This window comes from Oryctolagus cuniculus, chromosome 6 (genome assembly GCF_964237555.1).
Source record: "Oryctolagus cuniculus chromosome 6, mOryCun1.1, whole genome shotgun sequence".
NCBI classification, from domain to species: Eukaryota; Metazoa; Chordata; class Mammalia; order Lagomorpha; family Leporidae; genus Oryctolagus; species Oryctolagus cuniculus.
The window spans coordinates 149,404,721-149,427,953 of record NC_091437.1 but is presented as its reverse complement, the minus strand read 5'-3'; the positions used below and the strand labels follow the sequence as shown (position 1 = coordinate 149,427,953).

The 23,233-nt window shown below is 51.6% G+C and overlaps 1 protein-coding gene and 1 long non-coding RNA gene across 6 annotated transcripts in view; one reads left to right on the top strand and one right to left on the bottom strand.

The window, feature by feature from the left end:
* The window catches only part of LOC103348125 (uncharacterized), a 221,776-nt gene that overhangs the window by 57,147 nt on the left and 141,396 nt on the right, over positions 1 to 23,233 (bottom strand). For 3 of the 4 annotated variants that reach the window (XR_011389319.1, XR_011389322.1, XR_011389318.1), the window contains exons 4-5: positions 12,688 to 12,785; positions 2,392 to 2,709 (exon numbers count right to left, since the gene is read on the bottom strand). This is a non-coding gene — a long non-coding RNA (uncharacterized lncRNA). The remainder of the gene's footprint in view (positions 1 to 2,391; positions 2,710 to 12,687; positions 12,786 to 23,233) is intronic. The other variant, XR_011389320.1, reaches the window with a different exon arrangement.
* ANXA13 (annexin A13) overlaps positions 1 to 23,233 on the top strand; it is a 62,573-nt gene that overhangs the window by 36,827 nt on the left and 2,513 nt on the right. For both annotated transcript variants that reach the window (NM_001082119.1, XM_008255642.4), the window contains 8 exon segments: positions 2,487 to 2,581; positions 6,337 to 6,507; positions 9,516 to 9,549; positions 9,655 to 9,734; positions 11,296 to 11,364; positions 11,776 to 11,877; positions 17,185 to 17,260; positions 21,036 to 21,148. In NM_001082119.1, coding sequence (NP_001075588.1) covers positions 2,487 to 2,581; positions 6,337 to 6,507; positions 9,516 to 9,549; positions 9,655 to 9,734; positions 11,296 to 11,364; positions 11,776 to 11,877; positions 17,185 to 17,260; positions 21,036 to 21,148 — 740 coding nt within the window.

Below are 23,233 nucleotides of genomic sequence, written 5' to 3'. Positions count from 1 at the left end.
CTTCCAGGCCAGCTCTCTGCTGTGGCCAGGGAGTGCAGTGGAGGATGGCCCAGGTGCTTGGGCCCTGCACCCCATGGGAGACCAGGAGAAGCACCTGGCTCCTGCCATTGGATCAGTGCAGTGCGCCGGCCGCAGCGCGCCGGCCGCGGCGGCCATTGGAGGGTGAACCAACGGCAAAAGGAAGACCTTTCTCTCTGTCTCTCTCTCTCACTGTCCACTCTGCCTGTCAAAAAAAAAAAAATATGCTTGTTCTGACAGATGCAGCTAAGATGACGTGTATGGGGACAAACTGCCGAAAGTCTGGGTGCCACGCTAAGGGGTTCTGATTTAGTTCCGGGAGTCATAAGGAATCATTGAAGGTCTTTGAATTAATTAGCGAAAGGAGCACTAGTGGGGCCGGCACCGTGGATCACTTGGTTAATCCTCTGCCTGCGGTGCTGGCATCCCATATGGGTGCTGGGTTCTGGTCCCGGTTGCTCCTCTTCCAGTCCAGCTCTCTGCTGTGGCCCGGGAGGGCAGTGGAGGATGGCCCAGGTGCTTGGGCCCTGCACCTGCGTGGGAGACCAGGAAGAAGCACCCAGCTCCTGGCCTTGGATGGGCGCAATGCTGCCATGGTGGCCATTTGGGGAGTGAACCAACGGAAGGAAGACCTTTCTCTCTCTCTCACTGTCTATACCTCTACCTGTCAAAAAATTTTAAAAAAAGAAAAAAAGAAAGGAGCACTTGTGAGCTGCAGGGACCACAGCCTGGTGTAGGGGAGACCAGAAGCCATCAGGAGCTGCTAGGCAGTGGCAGCAGGGATTGGGAATGGGAGAGTAGGTGGAAGAGTTGTCTCGTGAATGAGACAGATGGGACTAGACAGGAGGTGAGCCTTCAAAGGTAACTTTGGACTTTCTGATTCTGGTAGCACCACACACTGAGATGAAGTAAGAGGGTGGAGAGAAGATTTAAGGATCGAAAAAAATGAGTTCAGTCTGAGCTACATGGGACGTTGAAGGCCTTGGCAGACCCAAGGGAAGATGGTCAGAGGCAGCTGGAGAGATGTGAACTCAGAGCATAGGGGAGGGCTGGAGGTGCCGGCCCAGGACGGCTGAGCACCAGGGTGGCGCCCCTGGAGGAGGAGTGACCACAACTAAACTGGAGAGGTGGGGCTGTGCATAAGCAGGTGACTGAAGAAGGGCGGATGCTGGGGGCAGGTGCTGGAGAGGGAGGACAGGTGGGAAGCAGCCAAGGAAGGGCCCTAGGCAGAGAATGCCCAGCAGATTCAAAGGCAGCCAACAGGTACATGGAGGCCTGAGGAGAGGCTCTGGGTGGTGCCTCGGTCTCCTCATCTGCAAAGATGTCCGAGACGGCCTCTCTAGTTCCTTCCCGCCCTCACAACGGCTGAGTGCTGTCCCCGAGTCCCGGCACGCTCAGACACCAGGGTGGGCAGTCCACGGAGGGCAGCCTGGGCACAGCCCTGCCTGGGCGGGAGGCAGCTCAGGGGCTCTCGGGCAGTTACGCTCCACAGCGTCCAAGGCCTCGCAGCCGCCTTCTCAGGACCCCCATGGACCCCCACCAGGATTCTCTCATTCCATTCACACAACAGCCCTGTATATGATTAACCCCATCTCAGAGGTGGGAAAACTGAGACTTGCCAAGGCCATTAACTTTCCCTATGTCACACAGTTAGCAAGGGGTGGGACCATGAGTTTAGTTCAGACTGAAGAAATCAAATTCAGGGTTGAATGATTAAGGGGTTTTTCTTACTCCCATGTGAGCACTACCTGGTCATCTGTCTAACCCTGTGTCCATGTCCAAATAAGAATGTTCTCTGCTTTTTTATTCATTAAAGTTCTCAGTATTCATCTAATAGCTGCAAGGAGCATGGATTACTATGAGTAGCCCCAGCTTCTAATTTTAATTCTCACTAGAGATTTCCCTGTTCTGGGACTTAAACAAGAATGAAGTCATAGAATACATGGTCTTCAGTGATTGGTTATTTCACCTAGCATAATGTTCCTAAGGTTCATCCACGTTATAGCATTTATCAAAGTGGCATTCCTTTTTTCTGGCCAAATAATACTCCGTTGTCTGGACATACCACAGTTTATCAATCTGTCGAGCGGTGAACTTTTGGGTGGTTTCCACCTTTTTGAGATAATGGGAACAATGCTGCTATGAGCATTCATGCAGGAGATGAGTGTGGACATTTGTTTTCATTTCTCCAGGAATAAACTAAGAAACAGGCCATGTTTGTTCCTCATTCCACCATAATGCCTGTATGCGCTGTATGTCATGCACTGGCACCTTAGGGACATTAATGTAAATAAATAAGGGAAAAGAATACCGTTTTCAGCACAAGACATTAAAGCAAAAGGGTCCATTTGGCTCCACGGAGGATCTGCTCACCTCTGAGCTGGAGATCCGGATTCTGGACTTGAGTCAGATCAGCCTGCTTCCTGTTTCGCATTCACTGCAGCTTTGCTTCTTTCTCCGCACTTTAGGAACGGACGAGGCGGCCATCATTGAAATCTTATCAACCAGGACATCGGAGCAGAGGCAACAGATAAAGCAGAAGTACAAGACCGCGTACGGCAAGGTGATCCCAGGGGCCCGGGCAAGCGTTGCACCCGTCTTGCCTTGACCTTGACCTTCTCTGCCCTCTGTGTTCTCCCCAGGCAGCAGACAGTGACTTTAAAGCTCCAGTGAGTTAGCCCAGGAGAAAAACTGAAATCATCACCAAGAACTTTTAATTGGCTCCAGAAAAACTGAAATTGCTTTGTTAATAGCTTATAAAGTCAATACCCTTTAACTCATTACTTTTTAAATTGACTTCACTTTTCTGTTAAGCCTTTAGTCATTTTTCCCCATTCAATTCCACATAATAACTTACAGATAGCAAGTGATTGGAAAATCAGTCCCACAGGTGTATTAAAAAAATCATACAGGATTTTTCATTTATTCAGCTCTCTTCAAGAATGACATGTTGTTCATAAGTGACTGTTAAAGAAGATTTTTTTAAAAAAAAATTCCATTTCCTTAAGCATCAACACCTTTTTTCCCTTACATTTCTTTCCTTACTTTTTTTTTTGGTATTGTTGATGATGCTGTTATGTACACAAGTATTCAAGTTTACATTAAGCCTTCTTGTTTCTTTATTAATATACAATGAACAAAATTTAACCTTTTAAAATGTCATTAGCATTACCATTATGCAAAGTGACTGTCAATCATGCTGGGTTCAATCCATATTCATAAAAACCTTTATGCTTATAATCACTATACCAAAAAGCAGACGCACAGAAGGTCGTGGGTTTTCCTACTTGATGTTGAGCCTTGGCTTTCTCACATAAAGAATGGAGAAGGTAACTTCCTCCCTTCCCAGGTTGCTGGGAGACTCAGCCAGGATCATGTCAGTACATGCTGAAGAGGGAAAGCTGGGATATGGGTGACTGTCTCCATTTTACAAATAGGAATGGTAGCCAGCACCGCAGCTCACTAGGCTAATCCTCCGCCTTGCGGCGCCGGCACACAGGGTTCTAGTCCTGGTCGGGGCGCTGGATTCTGTCCCGGTTGCCCCTCTTCCAGGCCAGCTCTCTGCTGTGGCCAGAGAGTGCAGTGGAGGATGGCCCAAGTGCTTGGGCCCTGCACCCCATGGGAGACCAGGAGAAGCACCTGGCTCCTGCCATCGGATCAGCACAGTGCGCTGGCCGCAGCGCACGGGCCGCGGTGGCCACTGGAGGGTGAACCAACAGCAAAGGAAGACCTTTCTCTCTGTCTCTCTCTCTCACTGTCCACTCTGCCTGTCAAAAAAAAATAGGAATGGTAAATCTCATATATGTACATGAAGTATATAAAATCACACATCTAGAGTGAAAAAAAAAAGACCCAGGACTCACATCCAAGCCCTGTGACTTCCAGGACAATGCCTATTCCTGGAGGACCCACTGCCATGGGTGGAGCTACTTACTTACATGAGGGTACTTCAAAAAATTCATGGAAGTTTGAATTTAAAGGCTAAGTTGATTTTGGTGCAAAAATTTTCTGAAAATCTGTGTATAGTTTTTCCATAACATGGATTTTTTTTATTGTGAAAAAAAGTTTTGCACCAAAATCAACTCATATTTTTTATTTCGTTTCCCCCCACACAAGCATTTTGAAGTATTTTTGTATGCTGCATAGCCCAAGTAGTTGTGCTTTCATAGTTTTTCTGCTTATCTCCTCATGATCAGTTTTGTCAATATCATTTTTTTTTGACAGGTAGAGTTAGACAGTGAGAGAGACAGAGAGAAAGGTCTTCCTTTGCCATTGGTTCACCCCCCAGATGGCCACTATGGCCGGCGCATCGTGCTGATCCGAAGCCAGGAGCCAGGTGCTTCCTCCTGGTCTCCCAGGCGGTTATAGGGCCCAAGGACCTGGGCCATCCTCCACTGCACTCCCGAGCCACAGCAGAGAGCTGGCCTGGAAGAGGAGCAACCGGGACAGAACTGGCGCCCCAACCAGGACTAGAACCTGGAGTGTCAGCGCCGCAGGTGGAGGATTAGCCAAGTGAGCCACAGCGCCAGCCGTCAATATCATTTTTGATAAAAATAAATAAATCTGCAATTCAAATGCCTTTAATTGAGTTGAATGAAGTTGAATTTTCATACTTTTCAACACATCTAAATCCAGGGGCTTCCCAAGTTCTATGTCTTCTTCCACACTACCAACGTGGAAAGTCAGATACAAGGCTTCTTAAGCTGTAGTCTTCAAGACAAGACTGGGGAACGACCTGGCGGTTAGGATGCCTGCAGCTGACACTGAAGTACATGGGCTCGACACCTGGCTCCGGCTCCTCACTCCGGCTTCCTGCTAATGGGCACCCCCGGGAGCAGCAGTAATGGCTCAAACAGTTGAGTCCCTGCCACCCCTGAGGGAGACCTGGATTGAATTCCAGGCTCAGATCTTCAGCCAGACCCAGTCAGGGTCATTACAGGCATTTGGGGAATGACCTAGCAGACTGGGACACGCAAGTGCTCTCCCTCCCTCCCTCTCCTTCCCTTGCTGTTGAATAATAAGAGTGAATGGGTTCAAAGTGAGGGTCTTGGGGCTCCGCTAAAAACAAAACATGATTCCTTCATCTGCCAATCACTTAAATACTTTCCAGTTCTCAGCTGTGATTCTGAGAGCCAAGGCTTCGAAACAGATGACCTTGAACCCCAATGCCACAAACCTAGAAGGTGTCAGGGACCATCAAATCCAAGTCCTCATGTCACTTGAGCTCCAAAGAGAACAGCCATCCCAAAGTAACACCACTTAGCGGGAAACCGGAACTAGCCCTGAGGGATCCCAAGTCTGCTCCTCTGTCCAAACAGAACGTCAGCGCTCAAGGATTTGTTTTCATGCTTGTGGCTTGTAAGAGTAGGCAGCTGGGATTTCTACCCTCTGAAGCTCCATATAGTTCCCATCTGACCTGAAAAAGTATTTCTAATGCTTGGTTGGAACCACGCCATGGAGCTCTGACCCTAGCACGGCCTGTCTTTACCAGATGCCAAGTCACGTGGAACAGGACGAAGCCATAACATCACAATCCCTTTTAAGACCACAGACCCCAGGGCCAGGAACAAACATCTCCTGGATTTTTTCCCCAAGCCTAGATCTCAGAGGTTCATCTGATACAGAGTTGTTTTGCTATCTGGTCCATGGTCTCTGGTCTGACCCAGCCCGGGCCATTGCTCGTAGGTCCTTCATTTAGGCTGGGGTTTTGATGCCTCTTAGTAGACTGGACACCCGTTCTGGACCTGAAACCATCTCATCAAGTGGGAGAAGGCAGGCAGCACACCTGTGATGCTCAAAGTAAAGATGGCGGCAGATGCATGCCCAAAACAAGGGGCCGGGGAGAATTTCCTGAACTTCTCTGTCCATCCACCTGACTTCTTTCTCATGTGTCCCTTTCAGGATTTCGCAAGATAACTGAAGTCATGCAGTTTGCCTGTGTATTCCTATTCAGCCCCTGTCATTGTTATTAGCAGTAACGGCCTGTGTCTCCATCCTTTCTAGCTGAATCTCGGGGCAAACCCACCACTTTCTGTGGTTCAGTGAATGGTGACAGTGCCCACCCCTCTCCTGCTGGCTGCATAGCTGTCTCAAGGGTCAGTGGAGAATGCTCTCTGCAAGTGAGGCTGGGAGCACAATGTATCTGGCGCAGATCAGGGTGTCTCCTCTTCCTGCCTCTCTGCCAGCCTAAGGCGAGATGGCCGAGCCATCATGGTGACCGCCGTCCTTAGGACCAGGCCATGCGTGCGTGGATCACTCCCCACCCTGAGCCCAGGCAGTAGTGCAGGTGGACACCCGGCCCCATCTGTCTTCCTACAGGACCTGGAGGAGGTGCTCAAGGGGGAACTGAGCGGAAACTTCGAGAAGGCAGCCCTGGCCCTCCTGGACCGCCCCAGCGAGTACGCTGCCCGGCTACTGCAGAAGGCCATGAAGGGCCTGGGCACTGATGAGGCCCTGCTCATCGAGATCCTGTGCACAACCACCAATAAGGTCAGTCCAGCCCCCGAGGGGCGTCTACACCTCCATCACAGATGGCTGCTGCCCCTCGATGGGTAATGCCTCCCCTGCATTCTACCCACGAGGGAGCCACAGTCCGGGCAGATCGGCGCCTGCTTGGCCCGTGCAGGAGGGATGCCTCTTCCAGCCGGTTTTGGTGTTGTTGCCCTTGGCTCGACAGGATAGGTCCTTCCGGAAGAACGGTGTCAACCCAGCTTTTGTTTTCTCAGCTTATGTTTTAGATGCAGTTTTGGTTTTTGACACAGGAGGCCAGAATCGACTCTACCCCTCCCCCAGGCTGGCTTTGCAGGTCTCCTGGCAGGAATAATGTCCATAAGGAAGCCAGGCCCATTTGTGCCACTGCCTCACCCGTGGCTGCCTTCCAGCCTCGAGTAGCAAAAAGAATGTAAGAAGGAAGAGAGGCAAGTGGTGCCCGGGAATCTCCCCACCCCCACCCCGGGGGCTGCCCCCTGCAGGACTCTGGGTCCTTCCATAGCCCCACCCACCACCTTTCCAGGAGCTGAAAAGAGCATGTGGCAAGGTCCCCGTGCCAGGTCCCATTTGTTTGGTCCCAGAAGGATTAAGGAACGAACGTATGGAGACTGAATACCCAGAAGTCATCGAGAGGCCAGCCCCATCCCTTCCACAGCCCTCAGCGCAGGTGAATGGGAAACCCCCGCAGGGAATGTGCCAGAAGAGTCCAGTAGGAAGCAGAAGCAGCCGTTGGAGCGGACGGCAAGGAAAAACTGGAAGAGCGCGCAGATGTCGGGGCCACGCTGGGAGCCTCAGACGCGGGCCTCCCTGCTCTCCCCGCTCGGCCAGCCGAGCTCCAGCTGCAAACCGCTCTCCTGAGCGTCCCTGAGCTTCTCTTCTTCCCACAGGACGGTACAAGCCCTCTGTGTCCAAAAGGGGCCTCAGAGGAGGGTCAGTGTGCACCCTGGAGGGTCCCCCCCCAATTCCCGTCCTCATCCACCCATCCCAGGAGCACCAAGCCCCAGCAGTGAGGCGTCCAGTGCCAGGGGTAGTGGCTACCTGTCTTTGTGAAAAAGTTGCTTTTATTTTTCTATTTTCTGATCTTATTTGATCACAGTTCCCACCCTCCCCCCAACCCCTACCCACCACCAGTCTGGTTTCTTTAAGGTCCTGGCCTCTAGCAAGGAGTAAGGCCTTTCTTCCATTAAAATAGATCCAGGGTAATGAGAAGGAAAAATGGGGAGAGAGCAGGTGTCAGGTTCGGGCAGTTCCTGGTGGTGCATCAGGAGGGGGAGCGAGGGGAGGAACCGGTCAGCAGCCCCCACCGCCACCACTGGGCTGCCCCACTCTCTCCCCATCGAAGCACAGCAGCCAGTGCCTGACCTGTTGCCCCCACTGCCATCTCCTCCCCACCGTCGCCTGCTGACTTTTGTTTCAGCCTGCGGTGGGGAAGCCCCTGCCCCTGGAGCAGGCCTCTTGGCACAGGACATTGAGATAGACAGCAGCTCTGCTCAGGACACACCCTAGAGAGACACACGCACTCCTGCGCTGGGCAACCCGTCCACTGAATGGAGCCTTGTTGGAAGCAGCGAAACACTGGAAACAACCCAAGCATCCATCAACGGGAGCTGGCGAAGTAACCCGGGGCTTAATGTAGGCTGGAACATTCCGTAGCCATTTAAAAAGTCTCTAGGCGACTGTCTACATGCAAGCATGGCTGGCTGTCTGAGGTGTTCGTAGTGAGTGCAAAAATAAGTCCCAGGATGATAGGTACGGAGGCCACTAGCTAAACACATGGGCTCATTTGCAGAGCAACTGTATATGTGTTCAGTAACACTGTTACATGAACGCAGACCCAAAGAAAATACATGGGGAGATACACACTGAACTTACAGCCCCCGGCCATGTGGGTAGAGGTTGAGGGGAGGGGGAGGAGACAGGACCAGGGGATGGTAAGGGAAGGTATTAGCTTAGCTGTAATTTTTAAATTTTTAATTGACGTATCAAAATTATGTATCTTTATGGAGCATAGTGGAAGGTTTCTACACATGTATATAGTATGTGATGGTCAAATCTGAATAATGGCTATATCTACCACATCAACTATTAACCATTTCTGGGGCTGGCGTTGTGGTTCAGTGGGTAAAACCCACCGCCTGCAGTTCCGTCATCCCATATGGGTGCCGGTTTGAGGCCTGGATGCTCCACTTCCAATCCAGCTTCCTGCTAATGCACTTGGGAGAGCAGTGGAGGACGGCCCAAGGGCTTGAGCCCTTTTACCTGCATGGGAGACCTGGATGAAGCTCCTGGCTTCGGCCTGGGCTAGCTCCTGGCTGTTTTAGCCATTTGAGGGAGTGAATCAGCAGATGGAAGACCTCTCTCTCTGTCTGTCTCTGTCTCCCTCTCTCTCTGTAACTCTGCCTTTCATATAAATAAATACATTTTTTAAGTTAAAAACACAAACATTTAGCATTTCTTTGTGATGAGAACATTCAAAAATCCCCTTTTCTAGCTCTGCTGAGGTCATACATTCTTGTGAACTACAGCCACCCTCTCGTGCAATAGCGCACTATAACTTATTCCTGCACTCAGCAACCTGCTTTCCGTCGTCCAGCCTTTCCCCCGTCCCCGCCTCCACACTTTCCCTGTCTCCAGTCCCCTTTCTGCTTCTTTGAGATCATGCAGTGTTTGTCTTTCTGTGCCTGGCTTATTTCACTTCACGTAATGCACTCCAGACTCATTCATGTTGCTGCAAACGACAGGATCTCATTCTTATTCATGGCTGAATAGTACTCCACATGGCACATATCCTCCACATTTTCCTCATCCATCCACCTCCTGGCTCCATATCTGGTGAGAAGGCACACTGATGAACTTGCACACAGAGGGTCATTCGCTCTGGACCCTCGTGCTGACCCATAGGAGTGACCATCGCAAGCGGAAGTCACAGGGCATCCTCTGTGTGTCTCAGTCTCTTGTCGATGAACCCTACTTAGAGTGTTGATATTTTGTTTTATTTCCTTCCCTAGGAGATCATTGCCATCAAAGAAGCCTACCAAAGGCGTAAGTGACCTTTTGTGCTGGCTTGGAGTGAAGTTTGCTCTTTATAAGATACTCTGGGAAACTAAGTCATCTGCTTTCTTCCTTCCTTTCTCTCTCTCTCAAAAGTATTTGACAGGAGCCTTGAATCGGACGTGAAAGGTGACACAAGTGGAAACCTAGAAAGAATCCTGGTGTCCCTGCTACAGGTAAGAAGAGTAAAGAGGTCTTGCCTACTCTAGGATTTCAGGAAAGGACCTCAGCGACATGGTACCACAATGCAAAAGGCAATGAACACAAATGTTTCCTTCTGTTCAAAATGTTGGGGGCTCATCAAGCCTGGCTCCACCAGCAGCCCAGTGACAGTGAAATCAGTTGGTGGGGATTTCTCCCACAACAGCAATCTGTCTGGTCACGTGCAGAACGCAGGCCCCCGGGCTCATGAATCCGCTCTGTAAGCAGAACCACCTCATTCTGCCAAGGAGGAAACTTAGGGCTCGAAGGATAGGTAACGTGGCCAGGCTTGCACAGCTGGGAAGACACAGCCCAGGAGCAAGAAGCGGACCTGGTCACCCAAGGTGGGTGACAGCTCTGAGCTTACTCCCAGGACACAGGCTGGTGTCTGCGTAGGAGCCGCAGCAAGGAACCCAGCCAGGAAGGCAGGGAGCGTCAGCCTTCCCTCCGACACAGCCGTCTCCACCAGGCTGACGCGCTTCCTGCTGTATTTCTCCCAGAGGGGACATGCTGAGGGCAGAGAAGAAAGGCTTCCACTGCAGCGGGAAGGGAATGCGTGTTTCCTCCCTCTACATACCAGACTGCCACTTGCCTAGCAATTCAGAACACCACCACTCTGTCATCTCCCAGTGCCTGTGGGTCGAGAGCCTGGGACGGAGGAGCCGAGTCCTTCTGCTCTTGACCGGTCAAAACCAGGGCGCCAGCCAGAGCTGCTGTCTTCTCCGCAGACCAGGGCGAAGTCCTTTGCTTGTGCCTGTGCACCTGGTGTCCCCGTTTTCTTGCGAGCCACCAGAGACCACGCTGGGCTCCGGAGAATGTCCACAGGTCCCGGCCACGTGGCCCCCACAGGCAGTTCACCACTCCGCTGTTCATTTTCTTCCAGGCCGGTAGGAGCTCATCTCTGACTTCTTCCATCTTGCCCCTTTAGGAACTCACCTGAGTATCTCTCCCTTCCCCAAAGATAATCTCCCTTTTGGTAAACTCAGCTGACGAGGGACCCGAATTACTTCCAGGAAAATCCCGATTATCCGCCAACATAAACAATTGTGAGAGAGTGACGTCTCATCATGTGCACTGGTCTCCCCCATACTCCAGGGGCGGGGCTTATGCCAGGGCATGGGTCTCTAGCAGTTGTCATATGATTCTGCCCATCATGTAGGCTCGCATTAGACTTCCATGTAGGCTCGCATTAGACTTCCAAGTCTCAGGGCTGCAGCACTGGGATGGTGAATGGTGACGTATGAAAGTTTGGAAGGAAGACTACAATCTTCCCAATGGACTCCCTCTAGAGGACATCCTAGGTTGCTGTCAACCTGCCCAGAGGTCAATGGGACTTGTGGGTGACACTGGTTTCCAACGCCCCCAAAAAATCTGTTGCCAAAGAAGCTATGCTGTTTACCAGTTGTGGCCAAGAGATGGCAGCAAAGAGCAGCCCCTGAGCCTCAGCCAGGCTGTCTGGAGGGATGGTGGGTTTTCTTTTGTGTTTTCTGTGGTCAAGAAAGCACGCCAGTCAATGCCATGTGCTGGTTTTCCTAGGCTAATCGTGATGAAGGAGATACCGTGGACAAAGATCTGGCGGGTCAGGATGCCAAAGAGCTGTATGATGTAAGTGCACCCATGTGCCGGGCTCCCCACATCCTGGGGGTTTTTACTTTTTTTTAACATTATTTTTAACAGATTTTTATTTTATTTCATGCAAATAGGAGTTATTGGGAGATGAGTGTGATATTTAAGAAATAAAGAGATGCTTAGTTCTTTATAGAGTGCATAGGAAGTGTTGCTCCTGTTTTTATACAATGGGGATCAACTGCTCAGATCATTGGGAACAAGGGAGGGTATAAATATTAGAAATAAATTTGTAAAGTGCACGTGTGGGCTAGAAGCTTCCAGTGCTTCATCAATCCTTTCACTCTTATTTAGTGTGTAGTTTATAATTTCCCATAAGTGAGGTCTGGCCCCAGTCCTGGATATCAGTCTTTCCACAAAACCTAAAACATTTTGTATCTGACCCTCAAGGCAGGGGAAGGCCGCTGGGGCACAGATGAACTTGCCTTCAATGAGGTCCTGGCCAGGAGGAACTACAAGCAGCTCCGAGCCACCTTTCAAGCCTATCAGATGGTAAGGAACAATGCATGGGGCCACACACGGGGCCACACGGGGTTCCCTCTGAAATCCTTATTTCCAAGAGAAGCCAAGATCTGGGATACAGAACTGGGAGGCCCTCTGTAACTGGGGTTCTCCCTGGAGGACAGTTCATTTTGTCCCTCCAAGGAACGTTCGATAATGTCAGGAAACGCTGGAGGTTGTCACAACCTGGGAGGGAAGCAGCCACACCTCTCACAGCACACAAGACAAGCGCCCACAACAAAGACCCATCCAGCCCCGCAGGCAGGGCAGAGGCCAGGGAGGCAGAAGTGGGTCGTGTTTCTGATCAAAGCTCCTGTGTCAAGAGATCCAGGTGCGAATCCTGATTCTACCACTGGCAAGTGACCAAACCTCTCCATCCTCTCATGTGAACCAGGAATCATGGGTCTCGCTGTTACATCCTCAAGACTTATATTAAGAGTTAAATAGAGGTGCCAGCGCCGTGGCTCACTTGGTTAATCCTCCGCCTTGCGGCGCCAGCATCCCATATGGGCACCAGGTTCTAGTCCCAGTTGCTCCTCTTCCGGTCCAGCTCTCTGCTGTGGCCCAGGAAGGCAGTGGAGGATGGCCCAAGTGTTTGGGCCCTGCACCCACATGGGAGACCAGGAGGAAGCACCTGGCTCCTGGCTTCGGATCAGTGCAGCGCCGGCCATAGTGGCCATTTGGGGGGTGAACCAACGGAAGGAAGACCTTTCTCTCTGCTTCTCTCTCTCACTATCTAACTCTGTCAAATTAAAAAAAAAAAAAAAAGGAGTTAAATAGGATAAAGGCTCAGAACAGTACCTGATGGTGCTAAGAATATACGCCTCCATTCTTCTTACCCTTCTTCCAATTTGCAGCTGAGCTCATGGGGCCCACCACTCCCAACAGAGGCCACGTTCCTGGAAAGACACGCATAACTCATCTGAGTAATCTCATAATCGTTATAAGCCAACAAGATGGATTAGCTATTTCAAGGCTCTGAGCAGTGAGCCCTTCCCTGAAAAGCGGTCTAAATTGCAAAAAGCCTTTAGTGGAACACCCGACGTTTTGCCTTCCCATTTTATACTTGTAGCATGCTGTTACCTGTTCAAAGCACATCTACGCCCTTTGTCTCATTTTAGCTGCACACCAGTGCAGGGTCTGTAACAGCGGCTGAACAGCCAGCGCCCGCACAGCTGCTGGCCTAGGAGAGTCCGCTGAGTGGGGAACCATCTGTAACTTCTCAGGACCACACAGCAAGTCGGTAGCACAAAGCGGATGAGAAGCCCAAGAGTCCCCAGCCCAAGCGCCCGCCTCGGCTGGGGCTGGCCACTCCTCACTCGAAATAGCAGTTCTTGTGCGCTGCCAGTAGATACAAAGACAAGGAAGCTTCGGAATTTTATCCTTATTGTATATAAACCCTGAGGGCTCTCAGCTTTCAAATCGTGCCCAGAACCATGATCCAAAGCAGCTGGCGATGCAGTCCCCTGCTCCATGTGCCTGGGGGCTGTGTGGGCTCTGAGCTGGAGGCCCCCTCCCCCCATCATGGGGGCTGCAGAGTTTCTGGGGCTGGCTGTCATTGGTAGTCACTGTGAGAATGCACATACGTGTGTGTATCTTCTCCATTGGCTGCTGGGACCCCAACGAGGCCAATATCTCAAAACTGGCCCTGACGCAGCAGCTTCAGTCTCATTCCAGAACTTGTTCAAGTGAGAACGCCCAGTCCCCACAGGGACCTTCTGAGCGAGATGCCACAGGGTTGGGGTTCTCCCATCTGTAGGTCTTTCTGTCTTCCAGGTGGTTCTGATGCATGTTACGGCTGGAGCAGTCGGCTCTAGGTTACTAGCTGTATGACCCTGGGCGGTTAGTAAGGTTCTGTGCCTAGTCGTCCCTACTTTATAGGATTACAGATCATGAGAATGAATAGAAGTAAGGACTTAGCCAGTACCTGCCTCACAGAAGGCACTCAATAAACATGAGCAATTGTGAAGGGTCTCCCTGTGTGAACCAACAGTGGCAAGAATCCAAGTAAAACTCAAGTGAATGATAAAGTCATCTACAGATCCGACGATTCTTCCACAAACCAGCTAGCTCTGAGGTCTAGCTCTTCATCTACTCCAAGGCCTTGCTCAAATGCGGTTCATCTCCATCTTGGTTGCTGATTTTTCCATCCCAGGTTCTGTAAGTTTGCTGGTGATCTCTGACCAATAACAAAGATGTGATTGTATGCCTAGGGGTACAAGCTGTCTTGCCATCTTTGGCACAGAAACTTGAGGTTTTGACCTTTGTTTACCCTCTGAGCCCGAGTCTTAACTTCTGACACTGTGGGCTCTCTCAGCCCTAACAAAAGAACTTCCCCAACCAGCTGTATTGTGCAAGATTATGACAGCCCCCAGTGTTACCAGACACATGAGACTTGCACACTTTCAAGCCAAAGTAAGGGCCTGGCTGAACACAGGTGCACATGCTCCTAGCCGAGCCCTGCTGCCTCTCCCCTGGACATGTTCTTAAGCCCTTGCCAGAGCCCTTCGCTTTTCACCTGCTGCCGTCAACACCACAGTGCGCAGGGCTCTGGGGTTGGCACCCTGTCAGCTTGAAGGAATGGATTTTCGAAGGAGGAATGTCTCCTTTATTCTTCTAATGACTTCCCATTGGCATTGCTGCCTGCTTAACTGGAGTCTTAGACTTCATTGGAATCCACCCTCATCTTGTGTTGGTTTTTGTTTTTTTTTTTTTTTTTTTGTACTAAACTCAGAAAACCTGATTCTGTCCCAAGACCTCAAGAACTCAGTGTTCCTGTAGCTGAAGTAAAAAGTGTGCAAAGGAGAGGCGCGATGGCTTGGGCCATTGTTTCCAGACTGTGTTCCCTGGATCCCATGGAGGGCGGCAGGAGCTACCAGGAGAGGGGCAGAATGAGAAGAGGGGATAATACCAACTTGTTGTCTTGTGTGAGTGGCGCCCCCTGGAGTTGTGCAAGAAAGAGGGCAGACACATGGCAGCATTACTACCTAGGGATAGGTGGCATTAAAAGGTCACTTCCTGGCTGGCGCCACGGCTCACTAGGCTAATCCTCCGCCTTGCGGCGCTGGCACACCGGGTTCTAGTCCCGGTCAGGGCGCCGGATTCTGTCCTGGCTGCTCCTCTTCCAGTCCAGCTCTCTGCTGTGGCCCGGGAAGGCAGTGGAGGATGGCCCAGGTCCTTGGGCCCTGCATCCACATGGGAGACCAGGAGGAAGCACCTGGCTCCTGGCTTTGGATCAGCACAGTGCGCCGGCTGTGGCGGCCATTTGGGGGGTGAGCCAATGGAAGGAAGACTTTTCTCTCTGTCTCTTTCTCTCACTGCCTAACTGTCAAGAAAAAAAAAGAGAGAGAGAGAAAAAAAAAGAGGTCACCTCCTGCTCCCCAGAACGGCTCTGCTTTTACTTGCCTTGTAGTAGTGTGAGGTCCTACAGAAACCTGAAGAGGACTCTCCTAGAGTCCTGGTATTAACAGCAGAAACAGAAAGTCATGTAATGTGAGAGTTTTTTTAAGTACACGCAGATTCACGTAAACAAAGCATCCGCTTGCAATGTACTCTCGTCTATAGAACAAGAGCCCTGTTCCCGGGGAAGTGACCCCAGCCCCTTCCAGAATACCAGCTCCCACATCAGACCCAACCGAGAAAGGCACAAGATGGACAGCCCCGCTGCTCTTTCTAATCCGATTTCTAACGCCAAATACCCGGGCCTTTAGGTACTCCAGCCTCCAGCAATAACTGGGAGGACGAGCAAAAGAACTCACTAAACACGCGCCCTCTTCCCTGCACGTATATCCTGCTTGCTCTGCGAAGAACACTTTGTTTACCTGTGTTTTCATAAGCGCCATAAACTCCACTGCTGTGTACCCAACGGCCCCAGTATTTATAGAATCAATTGTGTCATAGCCCCAAAAGATCACTTCTAAGAACAAGGTTTCAGTGTTTCTGATGCTTCCCTGCAATTACCCCACCCCGCAGACCTCTCCCCTCTCTTTATTTGCCTGCCCTGAGAATGGCCCGGGCAGTATTTGTGTTAAGGATCAGTCACAATTTACTGTAACGTCAGCTTCTGTAAATATTTGGAGAGAAACCCAATGTGTAATGCTGTGCAGAGCGGTACGTGAACCAGTGGCGAATAGAGGTCCATGTGCCATCACCCAGAGTGTGGGGGTGCACGGTGAGGCCGGCCCCCGGGGCTCCATGTGCCGTCACCCAGAGTGTGGGGGGTGCATGGTGAGGCCGGCCCCCGGGGCTCCATGTGCCGTCACCCAGGGTGGGGGGGTACACGGTGAGGCCAGCCCCCGGGGCTCCATGTGCCGTCACCCAGAGTAGGGGGGGGTGCATGGTGAGGCCGGCCCCCGGGGCTCCACGTGCCATCACCCAGGGTGGGGGCCACTGTGAGGCCAGTCCCGGGGCTCCCAGCCCCTACAGGCCCCCTCTCTCAGCAACAGTAGCGCAAGTCCTTGTCATGAACATCACAGCCTCTACTTCCAGTACCTGGCCTGTAAGTGACCAGGTCCCCAGCCCCAAGACAAGGGACATGAGGGAAGTGCAGCCAGATTATTATAACCACAGCCTCCTAGGATACTGCAGAAAAGATGAAAAATACCTGGGAAATTGAAGTCCTACATAAATTAAAAAATTACTATTCTGGCTGGTGCCGTGGCTCACTAGGCTAATCCTCCACCTTGCGGCGCCGGCACACTGGGTTCTAGTCCCGGTCGGGGTGCCGGATGCTGTCCCAGTTGCCCCTCTTCCAGGCCAGCTCTCTGCTGTGGCCAGGGAGTGCAGTGGAGGATGGCCCAAGTGCTTGGGCCCTGCACCCCATGGGACACCAGGAGATGCACCTGGCTCCTGCCATCGGATCAGCGCGGTGCGCCAGCCGCAGCATGCCAGCCGCGGCGGCCATTGGAGGGTGAACCAATGGCAAAGGAAGACCTTTCTCTCTGTCTCTCTCTCTTTCACTGTCCACTCTGCCTGTCAAAAAATAAAAAAAAAATTTTTTTTTAATTTTAAAAAAAATACTATTCTTGTATAAATTAAGGGTTCCTCCATCTGCTGATTTTACAGATGGGGAAACTGAGGCCAAGGGCATGGCACTGCCTGGGGTCAAATCCATTTGAGGTCAAATCTGGGACCACTCCTGGGCAATGGGAGCTCCCTGGAGAATGGGGGCAACTTCACCAGCCCTGCGAGGCCAGAGGAAGGTGAGGGGCTCCTTTCACGTACAGAGGAGCCACCCCGAGGGGGCCAAGGCCAAACACAAACCCTGCAATAATGGCCAGAATTTGGTTCTCTCTGCAGCTCATCGGCAAAGACATAGAAGCAGCCATTGAGGAAGAGACATCAGGAGATCTGAAGAAGGCCTATTTAACTCTCGGTAAAGTGCCGTGGGGGAATCTCCTGTCTTGGGTTGGGCTCCCTGGAACCAGACTGGGTGACAGGGGCTCGGTGTCAGGGGACACATTGGGGAATGCTCTATCCAAGGGATACAGTGAAGGGGACGCAGCTGCATTTGGGGCCACGCAGGTCCCACAGGGAGACCTGAGGCTGGGAGCAAAAGGGTGAGGGCTCTGCACCCCATGTCAATCCGTCCCTGGGTGTTGGCTGTACCCTGGGAGCATTTGCAACCTTGGACAAGCCAGCTGTCTCCTTTGAGGGGCAATTTTCAGAAAGGGGCTTGGCTGTGAGCAGCAGCAGGTAAGCCTTGAACGAGCACCTCGATCCTGCATGTTCCACTTGCTAGAGCCCCCTGAGATCACCTGCAGACATCCCAGGACCATTATCTAGACCCAGGCAGCAGTGGGGTTCATAGGACACACCTACAAAAGCATCCCCATGTAGGAGCCAAGCGCTTGCGCATGCCCGGTGGCTTCAGGGTTTCCTTTTGCATTCGGTTCCCTTCAACATTTGCAAAGAATGAGGTCTGTTTCCAGAGTGAGGAGGGAAACCAGATGTGGGCCATGCCAAGCATTCGCCAGGACCTCCTCTCCAGGTGTTGCCCAAAGGCAGGAAATAGCAGAGAGATGGGCCCCAGAGCGAGTCTGGCCAGCTCCCCCTGGAAAGAAGGCATTGTCCATTGTCCACGCTCCTGTGGCGAGGAGTCCAGGGCACCATCCCAAATGGCACAGGACATGGAAAGACAGATCCCCAGAAGAAGAGGAAGAACCAAACAAGCAGCTCTGGAAGGCAAAAAATGTGCCGCAGGTGCCAAGCTCTTTTGTTTGGCTCTTTGAGGGGCTCTGGTTTTTTCGAACAATGTCAGCAATTGATCATTTTTTTCATCCTTGTTCATTTTGCACTCAGATTAGCAGGACCTCTGCTCTGATGGACGGAGGAGGCCTAGACACACCCACACTGGCTGTACACGGGAGCCGCAGCTGGACAGCTGTCCCCTAAGGCTCTCTAAGCAGCTGGAGGGCGCTACTCATGGCCTGGTTCTGAGGCTCCAAATCCTTGCTGTCTTCACAGAGCTGAGACTGAGGGAAACACCCAGGGGCAGACACAGCCACTCTGGCCCCTGACATTCTCTCGGCACCTGCTCAGTCCCGGGAGGGTGTGGTAGGTGTGAGGACCAGGGGTAACTAAGAACCCATCCTCACTCTTACAGAGCTTAGTATCCACGGTGCATATACACGCATCAACAGATCAGGCTACAGGCAAAATAAAAAGCCAAGCAAACAAAGAGAGTGAGGAGTTTACAGAGGAAGGCAAAGCCGAGTCCCTGGGGGTGGGGCCGGGAACTGCAGGAGCTGAGTGGACTTGCGGGCAGCAGAAGTGGAAGTGACCAGAAAAGGCCTTGAGAATACGCGCACGGAAAATGCAAGCTGACTTCACGGCTGTGTTTTCTAGACTCTTCCCACCCTGTTCCCGTTTGACAAGTCTGGGGGGCGGGGCTTACATCAAATGACTCCCACCGCCTGCAGCCTCTGGGGTAGCCCTCTCAAATGGGGTCCCGGGCCACCCACATCCATCTCACCTGAGACAGTGCAGTTCCCCAGGCCCCACACCAGGAAAGGAGCCCACGCTTCCCCAGCAATTGCCTTCCAGAGGCCAGGAGCAGGGAGAACCCCAGCACAGGGGCCCCAGCGGCCGGCTGCCCTTCCTCCCCTCTCCAGGAGCAGCTTTACGGTATAGCTCCCGGGCTCTCCTCGCCCAAGCTTTGGAGAGATGCCAGCTGCTGCCAACAACAGGGGGTGTCCCCCAGGCATAGATTTGTAGACAGAGGAAGAAGTTTTGGGTGTTCTTCCCCAACTATCCGGAAGAAGGGACATCTAGGGAGAGGTTGTCTGGAGGTGGGGCACACACACACCAGGCAGACAATGCTTGCAGCATCCCTCAGTGCAGCACGGGAGAGGACCTCCAGGAAAACCGCATGGAGGCCACTGGATCAGATCACCTGGGGACCACAGTGAGTCCCAAATATGCCACCTGCTCCCCACAGTGACGTGACATCCATGTTCCCCTCTATATAACCTCCAACCAATCCAGCACCTTTGGTTACAGAGGCCAGAACCTAGGCCTGAGCTTTCCTTTGCCCCTGCACCTCCGGTGGTTGCCACGTGGCCTACCCTGGACTCTGCCTCCCTGACCCTGGCTCACCCCTGTCCCTCCCACAAGGAGCCAGCAGAGGCCATGACACGGCTGCACCTTCCATGCACTCACTGCTCATCACTAGTGTCAAACAACCTGAAGCCAGTCTAGAGAAGTGTTACAACCTGCAGTGTAAATGGCTCATTCCCCCTAAGTGGTACTGGTGATGGACCCAGAAGAGCGAGGAGGAGAGGACAGAGCTGATGGATCTGTACAATTTTTTTATAACATACAATCCTTATACATTTCCATGAGGTATTGTGCAACACTTTAACACATGTATGAGGTGTAAATGGATCAACTTAGGCAATTAGCATTTCTATTTCTTTATCTTTTTTTCACATTTGGAGCTACTCAGTTACTCTCTTACAATTTTTTTTGGAAAGTTAGAGAGACAGAAACAGAGAGAGATCTCCCATATGCTGGTTCACTCCCCCAAATCAGCTGGGTCAGGCTGAAGCCAGGAGCTGAGAACTCAATTCAGGTTTCCCATCTGAGTGGCAGCAACTTGACCCTCTGAGCTGTCACCTGCTGCCTGTGCATTAGAGGAAGCTGGAATCAGAAGTAGAGCCAGGACTCCAAACCAGGCACTCCGATTTGGGATATAGGTGTCCCACGCGGGGCTTAGCCGCTTTACCAAATGTCCGCCCCCCAGTTCTTTATACAGAAATAATGCATTATTGTGATCTATCGTTGCCCCACTGTGCTGTGGATCACAAGATCCTATTCTATGAGATTGTGATTTTATACCCATTATCCAACCCCCATGGACCCTCTCTGCCCCAGTAATCACTATTCTAAGTTCAGATCTACTTTCTGTGACTTTCACATAGGAGAGAGGCCATGTGGTCTCTGTCTTATCCCCAGGAAGGGAGCTGTGTGCACCCCAACACCAGCTGACAGATAGAAACCACACTTTGTTAATCCTGGGAGAGATCAGAGCAGTGGGCAAGGAGAGAGCCAGTGGCGGCATCTCGGGATGGAGAGCTTTGGAAAGGATCAGGCAGCACATTCAGGCCACGCCCCAGACCACTCACTAAGGAGATTATGGGGAACCCGCCAGGAAAAGACTCGGAGAGGAGACTCACGCAGCAGACCCAGTGAGGACAAGCGAAGCGAGCTTGCTTTGCATGCAGAAGCAGAGAGTCTGGCTAAGTCAGTCCTTGAGATAACGTCGCTTTGTGATGGAAAGCGGCGGCCAGCCCGTGTTTCCCCTCAGAAGCCAACCCCAGCACCAGAGAGCTCACTTAGATATTGAGTCCCTTGTGCAGATCATGAACGGGGTAGGGGAGGGCCACGGCTCTCCTCATCCCTTCAGGGAACAAGAGAGGCTCTTACTCCTCTCTAGCAATCTGGCCCCAGCGCTGGTGGGAGAGCTCAGATGCCCTGACCTGGGAAGCTGCCAGACCTCACTCCACAGCAGCATGAAGCCAGCCCCTTTCACACCTCATCTCGGCACGAGGCAGTCAGCTCCAAGGGCAGCCTTGGCAGAGACAGCCCACACGGCGCCAGCCTTCCGAGGGTCCCAAACCTCACTCTCTCTCCTCCCTTGTCCCGCCCAGTGAAGTGCGCCCAGGACCGCGAGGGCTACTTTGCCGAGCGTCTCTACAAGTCCATGAAGGGAGCAGGGACCGACGAGGAGACGCTGATCGGCATCATTGTGACCAGGGCTGAGGTAAGACTCCCTCCATTCCAAAGACACAGCTGGGGCCTCTCCTTTCCCACCACCGACGTCATAGTCTTTTTTTCCAAGGTTTACTTTCTCAAGGTGTACTTATTTACTTCCTCAAAAGGCAGAGTTAGAGAAAAAAGGAGACAGACAGAGAGATCTTCCATCTATCAGTTCACTCCCCAAATGGCCACAAGGGCCAGGGCTGGGCCAGGCCAAAGCCAGAAGCCAGGAATGCCATCCGGGTGGCCAGAGCCCAGAAACAGGCCATCTTTGGCTGATTTCCCAGGTGTATGAGCAGGGAGCTGGATCAGAAGTGGGGTAGCCAGCACTTGATCTGGCACCCATATAGAATGCCAGTATCGTAGGCAGCAGCCCAGCCCACTGCATCACAACACAGGCCCCAACAGATAGTTTATAGATAGTTTACTTGCCTATTTACAGCAAGTATAAAACAGAGATGGCACTGGCTGTCCCAGAATTTATAGAAGACACGGTGATCTGCTGCAATCTATATAAAAATGCAGTAATGAGACTTGCTTCTACTTCTGTCATTGGTGGCTCTGGAGAGCTGGTGGCAGTGGGCAGAGGGACCCAGCAGGGAGTCGCTCTAAAGCAGGGCAGCTTCACATGGCTTTAGTTCAGGGGAGACCAACAGAGACACAGACACATCTCCCAGCGCAGAGAGCACAGAAAATGCCTTCCTAGCTCCTGAGCCAGGTTTCTGATTGGACGCACGGCACAAGCACCGATTTTGTGCAAGAAAACATATTGGCCTAAGGCAAGGTTTCTCAGCCTAAATGATTTCCCCCTAAGGAGCTTTTTCTTAATGAATCATTTATTTTATTTATTTGAGAGCAAGCGAGTGCATTCCCATCTGCTAGTTTACTCGTAATGCCTACAACAGCCAGGGCTGAAGCCAAGAGCCAGGAATTCAATCCAAGTCTCCCACGTGGGTGGCAGGCACCCAAATGGGCCATCACGTGCTGCCTCCCAGGGTGTGTATCAGCAGGCAGCCAGAATCGGGAGCAGAGCTGGAACCAACCCAGGCAATCTGATAGGGGATGCACGTGTCCAAGTGGAGTGTTCGCCACTGCAACAAATTCCCAGTCCCCCGAGGAACCTTCCTGGGCACATTTTTTCCCCTAATTTCCACCTCCTCAAGAAATGCTGATGATGCAGATACTACTGTGTATCTGTTGAATACCAAGGGATCATCAGTGCTTCCTTTGAGTGCACATGAGAAAGTTCACGGAAATGGGCTGGTGCTGTGGAGGAGCGGGTAAAGCCACCAGTGATGATGCTGGCATCCCATATGGGTGCTGGTTCGAGTCCCAGCTGCTCCACTTCTAGTTCAGCTCCCTGCTAATGCACCTGGGAAAGCAGTAGAAGATGGCCCAAGTGCTTGGACCCCTGCTACCCACATGGGAGATCTGGAAGAAGCTCCTAGCTCCGGGCTTTTGTCTGGCCCAGCCCTAGCAGTTGTGGCCATTTGGGGAGTAAACCAGCTGATGGAAGATTTCTAACTCAAACTTTGAAATAAATAAAATAAATCTTTTTTAAAAAGTTTATGGAAAATGGAGTGAAAAGATAAACTCATTTTGGTATAAAATATTTTGAAATATATACAAGGGATCTTCAAAAAGTTTATGGAAAATATGTATGATAAAAACCCTATGCATGAAGTTCAAGATTGTTTTCACACCAAAATAAACTTACGATTTAATTCTAGTTTCTCTGTGAGCTTTTGGAAGTCCCCTTATATGTACAAGGACTGCAGGCATTGTTCAGCCCCTAGGAGGCAGTGTTTGCCCCATCTCAGCGGACAATGCATGATGTGTCTGAGAAAGGGAGGAGGCTGAGTAGCCAAGAGCTTGGAAGTAGCTGTCAAGACTCGCGGCTCATGCTTTGGGACCAGGAGCCACAGCTCCTGGGACAGGAAATGAAGGGGCAATGGCACTGTCTCCATGTGAGAGAACGAAGTGAAACCAAGTCCTGGGAACCCACAGCCATCTTCCCTTTGTGGGGGAGGGGACATGGTAGATGAAGGGAGAGACACCACCCCAAATTCTGCTCCTGAAGTTTGAACAA